Here is a 7,174-nt window from a genome sequence, read left to right on the forward strand (position 1 = left end):
ATTACTGAATGATAAACAGAAAATTTAATGTAATTTTCTTAGGATGTCGGATGGTATGATTTATTTTCTGTGATTGATAAAGTCTCTGTAGCATTAATGTTTGAGGATCTTGAAGGCAATAACCGGCTGACAAAGATATATGTATTGTCGTAATTGGTGCTCCGTCGGATTAGAAGAAATCTTCAAAGCGTTGATGGATACAGTACAAATAACCCAAATGTCGTCTTCGAGCTTAGCGGTAATATACGTCTCGGGATTTAGCCAGGAATTAATTTAAGAACTGTCACTCATTATGAAAAATATCAAATTCAATATATTACATATCTTTATCTTTCATATATTTGCGTGCTTATTATACAAGAGCCCGATGCAAAAAATCCATCTCAGAACATAAATCTGTAATTAATTTTAAAAATTAGTTTCTTTACCGTTTAAGATGGAAACACATTTTTGGTGGTTCTAAAACTCTTAATAATTAGCTAGTAATAATAATAATGATTAGGACATCTGTCCAGTGACACTCATGTTATACCCAAATCCACTAAATCAGTCTTATCCCATCTAAAATTCGGTAGACCAAACGTTTACGCATTTCATCCATTTTGGTTCAGTGTTTATACAAATTTTAGAGATCCCACAACCTTGCAGGCCCATCTTATTCGCCGCTATGGTCAGCGTTATATAGCTTTCTAAATTCTGAGGTTAACTCATCTTTTTCGGTCCTAATGTTTTATATAATATTATACTTTAAAAAAGCTTAAGGATCTGTTTCGAACTTAGTGTGATGTTTAGTATCCGTAAAGTACAGTAACTAGGCAATTACAGGTAATTATAGAATACTAATTAATTTCATAAAGTAACGCATTTTTTTTTGGCCTATAACACCTAACCGGTGCATCCTAGTGAAACAGTTATGGTAGAAATTTTTTTAAAAATTTAATTTATTAATTGACATTTTAAAATGCATGAAATATATATACAATAAGTAAATGTGATGTGAGATATATTAATGACTCTATACAGACATGTGGAGAATCTACCCCTTGGTAGAACTCCAATAACATTTTTATAGGAGATCTCGAGGCCATCTTCTTTTTAGACACCTATGAGAGTTATCAGGTCTAATAAGTGTTGTAATAGCCGGCAGTTTAAACTGACCACCAGTTTCCTGCCTTTTCAGTCTTGTATGAAGATTCCAAGTCAGACATTTGTCCAGATGTAGTCCTAAGTAACGGATCCGTTCAACGGGAATAAATGGGGTATCATTAAAGGATACTGTAGAGCAAGAGGTCATGGGTTTACGAAGATGCGTAAATGTGATTTGGTGGGATTTATTTGAATTAATTTTAATTCTCCAGTTTTAGCTCCATTGTTTAAGGGTGTTGATTTATTATTCATCATTATTCACTGACAATAGAGATATTTCATCGGTAGTAGTAGTGAGGAAAATGTTTGGGTGGGTTGGCATGACAGCTGTAAAAACTATATAAAGGATAGGACCAAGGATACTACCCTGAGGTACACAAGTAGACTAAAGAAATCCTGTATAACTCTAGCGGCTAGCTACCCTCCAGTTCTGCATACCTCCCTCGTGCTTATCGAAATAATACCTGGTAGGACGAGGTTACCATCCTCTGAAATATAGCGGTTGTTACCCGTTAGACTCATCATATCTAGTCATCATCCTTGTCAACTACCTTACCTTTGTAAACTTAACACGCATTGTCAAGGCCTTCTGGACAAGCAGAATAATCAAGAAAATAACCTACCACGACAGAACAATACGGTCTATATGTATGATTTTATTTGTGACAAAGTAAGGAACATTGAGGATTTAACGACGGATTTTGGAGTGTTAGGATAGGATACAAGAGGAATTCGAAGGTTTAGTAGAGCCTCAAAGCTCAACTCTATATGTCGTGAGAGGCCTTAATACAGTTGTGTAGATCAGTCTTTTGTAATGGATTAGAAGTTTGGAGCGTTTGTCTAGCAAGTGCTGTAATATTCGAAATAAACGTGTAGTTTCCTGTCTTTTCAGTCTTGTGTGAGGATTCCAGGTTAATCGTTTGTCCAAATGTACTCCAAGGTAGCGGATCTGTTCGAGTAACAACATTAAATGAAACTGTAGGGCAGTCAGTACGTTTACAACGAAAGGTAAAGGTGATCTGATGGGATTTGTTGAAATTTATCTTAATCCTCCAATTACGACACCATTCTTCAAGGGCTGTGATATGGAATTGGAGAGTTTGGGATACGATTAATGGGTTATTATTAGCAGCGAGCACACATGTGCCATCGGCATACGTGGTGAGGATACGTGTTAGGATTAGTTGGAATGTCAGCTGTATAGACGGTGTAGAGGATGGGACCAAGGATACTACCTTGAGGAACACCAGCGGACTGAGAATAGAGGGATGTATAGGAACCATTGTGGTTTACTTGGAAAAATCTATCAATGAAAAAGGAACGAATGATGAGAAAGTATGTAGGAGGTAGGAATTTACGGAGTTTGTAAAGCAGTCCCGGGTGCCAGACTCGATCAAAAGCCTGTTCTACATCGAAAAAGATTCCCGCACAGTACTTTCCGCGCTCCAAAGAAGATGAGACTACGTCCACTACACTATGACATTGCTAGATAGTAGAGTGGGATGTTCGAAATCCAAACTGGTAACCAGGGATTATATTATGCAACATTATTAAAGTATACTGTAGGGCAGTGGTAGGTTTATGACGTAGAGTATAGGTGATGGGATTTATTTTTATCCTCCAATTTCTGCAGCATTGTTCAAGGGTTGTGATATGGGATTGGAGAGTTTGGAATACAATAAACTGCGAGCACACATGTTTCATCGGCATATGTGGTGAGGATAGTATTAGGATTGGTTGGAATGTCAGCTGTAAAAATTATATAACGGATAGGACCAAGGATACTACCCTGAGGTACACAAGTAGACTGAAGAAATCCTGTATAACTCTCTAGCTACCCTCCAGTTCTATATACTGTGTACAGGATGGGACCGCGGATACCGAGAAAACACCAGCGGCCAATAATAATTTAAAAATAAAAGTTATAGAAAAAAGAAAGAGATAGAAAATATATATTACTAATGAAATATGTAAGTAAAATACTAGAATAAAGAAACAAAATATAAAGTTTAGCAAGATAAAAGAAGTTATTAGAAGATATGACAATAACAATATGTGGTTAACATTACTAATAACGTGGGTAGGAAAAAATAAGATAAGGGTAAAGAGGGAGAAGGTGATAAAAGAAAGATAAGAAAAATGAGAATTAATATAAGATAAATAAAACATAATACTCAACTCCTTGGAGGAGATCGGATATAAGTGAAATGTTGATTTTGGACGTTCTAAGATCAAATGTTTTATAATATAGTACGAAATATGCAACAAAAATAGTTGACTAGCAGTTCAACAATAGCACATTTACAATTCACATAAGAAAGAACTAAAGACATCAAAATAGCTATCGTAATGGCGTTGTTAGTAAACAAAACCGAAAATCATCTTCACTGTGCTTGTAAAACCGTTTAAAGAGAAACTGCACTTAAAACGATACTAGTAGCGATCTAGGAAACGAAATAAAAATAACAGTTGTTATTCTTTTCGAAAAACAGTTCATTCGTTTTGAAAGAAGAACTGTTGTTATCAAACGATTGTTGTACTTACCACCGCCAGTCGTATCTGTCAAGAATGATGCATCGTAAGAACAATGTGATCATTGCCTAATCGATTCGAAATTATCGAATTTCTGATTATTCACAATGCAGTTGTTAATGTTTTAACCGTATTATATTGTTATAATAAATTAAAGTTTATATGTCACTAATTATACACATAAACATTATTATTGTTATACAATTTGGATGTGTGAAATGTCTGAAGATTTTTTGAATATTGACTTGTTGATCTTGATACATATTGTAGTTGAATATGAACACAATTATTAAATATAACCTATACACAAACTCAATTTTACTTACATCAATTAATAAAGGAATTATTATTTTTTCATTACCGTGGTGAGCTATAAGAAAAATAATGAAAATAATCATTAACTCCAAACTAATATTCGTACGATTATTAACTAAAAAAAATTGCTCACTTAAAAAAGAACAATTACTAAGTCATATGAAATTTTAATGATAGTTTAGTGATTTCAATTAAGTATTGAAGATGAGCCGTAGAAGAGAAGTTATGATTAGACTACGAGTATAATCACGTTCAAATGTCGGAAGGATCTCAAATGACCATTTTCGAAAAGAAGTTGATTGAAATTGATGAATTTTGATGTTCTTGTGACACTGATGGTTGCAATAAGTACTTACCAAGTAGGGTATGCATTCAATTAATGTTGTTTTTATAATTATTTGTTGATAATTTTGAGTAATTTAACCTATATATTTGAATTATATTTTGTTTTTGTAAGGATCTGTTTCCCAAAAGACAGGACAAAGGCCAATTCGCCAGCTCACCAGAATGTTGTCACTAAGACTGAGGAAGCCACTCGGATACGACCAATGTAAACAGTAATTATGTTATCAGATAAACTTAGCCAATTACACACAACATGTATACAGAGTTGACATTAAAGTTTCATATGGGTACCAGGTGATCACAATTCACGTGACGTGTTCTTCTGTATCTAAGAGTACCTAACCATTGTCTACTTGGTGGCACATAATATAGGTTATCTGTCTGGAGGCGAACACAATTTGTTTTATTTTTGTTGTTGTTTGATATTATTAATAATAACGAGAATTGAAACGAATAAATTAAATATAGAAACATTATTACTCATATCGTAGTATACAAAAAATAATTATTTAATTAAACATTAAAAATACCTACAAGATGTTCAAGGCTTGTTCCAACACAAGCCTTTTAACTAACATGAATGCGCGTCTGCGCAGTATAGAGTTCCTGTATCCCGCAGAGAACCACCGGTTGGAACACGCCTATAACATGTTTTGAAGAACTTAGTATGCTGATGTAAATTTGCACTTTGGCACTTCATTGACCATTCCATCAGTTTTTTGCTTGAAACTAGAAAACTAAACATTTTTCGAAGATTTCCTAATAATATAATAATAATGCTAATAAAGCCAACTGAACGAAGTCTTCATAAACAAAGAGAGATCAGTTGATTGGTTAAAAGCTGGAAGGCTATTCTCCGAGACAGAAGAATTTGTGGTGGCTATGATGGCTAAGATCAAGTGATTGCCACGAGATCATATGTGTTAAAAGACGCTACAACACCAGATAAGTTTCGATTATGCTCAGTAACACTCTAATTCATCCAACATATCACTGGTGGATGTGGAGTACTGGCTGGTACTGAATATCTGCAGAGGCACAACAATGTGGCCGAAATTTTGCATCAGGCTGTGGCTGTGAAGTACAACCTAATTGAAGATAAGAGCCCTTATTACAAGTACCACCCAAATAAACTCCTCCAAAAAGGTTCTCTCAGGCTCTATTCGGATGAATCAATTATTACAGATCATACAGTACGCCATAATAAGCCAGACATCATCCTTATAGACCTAAGAAAAAAGAAAGCGGAACTTATTGATGTTGGGATCTCCAAAGATAATAATATAAGCTCCACTGTGGAGAAAAACTGAGGAAATACCAGGAATTGGCGTTAGAATTGAAAGAAATATATAAATTGGAAGGTGTTGCCACTACTCCATTCATAATATCAACGAATGGTCTCATACCAAAATCAACAGTGAATGCATGGCATGGTTTGGGGGTGCCTATAGACATGCTAAGAGAGGCTCAACAGTCAGTTCTCTTAGACACTGCACGTATAGTGCAAACAATTTTAAATATTTGAATTAAAGGAAAAATAAATAAAAATATGAAGGTGGTTGGACCTCTAAATCTTCCACCTCAGATACTCACAGACCGTAATAATAATAATAAAAAAAACCCTAACGAAGCCGAAGGTTCGATACCGATACCATCAAACGCTCTCTGCATACATCCTTCCAATGATGCTCCTCCAAACTCAATTCCTCTAAATCAGTTTTAACGCAATCCTCCCATTTACGTTTCGGTCTACCCTTCGGACGTTAAGTGTTTAATAACATTTTAGGGATCCGCTCGTTACTAAGCCATACAACCTTATACGCCCATCTTATACGCCGCAATGCTATAACTTGAATTATATTTACCGGGTGTTGGTCCCTTAATTCAGCGTTGTGTAATCTTCTAAATCCTTCAGTTAATTCATCGAAGATTTCCTCTACATAATTAAATCAATGTGTAAATTTCACTTAATTTTCAATCAATCTGGGACCTTAATACGGCGCGCTATTAGTATATACTACACATCTTAGTTTATCTAATAAGGTTATTTTTCATGAATAAACCGTTGAAGTTTTTCTTCCACGATTTTATATTTTATTTTTAAGCCATAGGCCTCACTTTTTAGAAAAAAAATCTCCCATAATTTTGAAACTTTTTTCAGTTTTTCGCCAATAACTAAAAATTAAGCGTTTTTCGAAGAATCGCATTCTAAATAAAATCGAACCAGATAAAATTTCCTCTAGATGAAATACGTACCTTTTTTTCCATTTTTAGCCAAATCGAAGTCCCAATAGAAAAACTACTATTTGGACCAAACAACTTTTCCCAACTGTTCAGTAGTGGTTACGTATCAACATCATATGCCTGAAACTATTTAACAAATTTCAGCCAAGGTCAAATCGAAGTGTTTTATTTTCGGTTAATATTATAATTGAATTAATAATAATAAAAAATATCCAAAAAGTCTCAACCTTCTTTATTAAAACGTATTCTATAGTTGATATAATATATAATAATATAGGGGGGTGACGGTAGCAGCCTGGTAATGCGCCTGTCTGCCAACTCATAGATTGTGAGTTCGAGCTCGGCCCTACCCGGGATTTTTTCAAGCATAAAATTATGTAATACTCACTCACAATCCCCCTCCCCCCCGGGCATTTATGAGGCCCATTAGCCAATGGGTGGCACTTACAAAATTAGGCGTGGGAGTGATGGACCCACCCTATGAAAACGACGTTAGGAAACGCACTAAGTACTTAAGAAATACATCGCGCGAGGCCTTGGACACCCACGGTCTGTCGCGCCAATAATAATATATAATATTAACTTATATATA

At 34.9% G+C, this 7,174-nt stretch overlaps 1 protein-coding gene across 2 annotated transcripts in view; it reads left to right on the forward strand.

Annotated features, from left to right (window-relative positions):
* The first annotated feature begins 4,022 nt into the window (after positions 1-4,022).
* LOC106681208 (uncharacterized) overlaps positions 4,023-7,174 on the forward strand; it is a 19,160-nt gene continuing 16,008 nt past the window's right edge. Inside the window, exons 1-2 of one of the 2 annotated variants that reach the window (XM_014421408.2) lie at positions 4,023-4,357; positions 4,451-4,543. In XM_014421408.2, the coding sequence (XP_014276894.1) occupies positions 4,302-4,357; positions 4,451-4,543 (149 nt within the window). In that variant the 5' untranslated portion in view covers positions 4,023-4,301. The remainder of the gene's footprint in view (positions 4,358-4,450; positions 4,544-7,174) is intronic. The other variant, XM_014421409.2, reaches the window with a different exon arrangement.

Source organism: Halyomorpha halys, unplaced genomic scaffold (genome assembly GCF_000696795.3).
Source record: "Halyomorpha halys isolate HHAL.00 unplaced genomic scaffold, Hhal_1.1 Scaffold318.1, whole genome shotgun sequence".
NCBI lineage: Eukaryota > Metazoa > Arthropoda > Insecta > Hemiptera > Pentatomidae > Halyomorpha > Halyomorpha halys.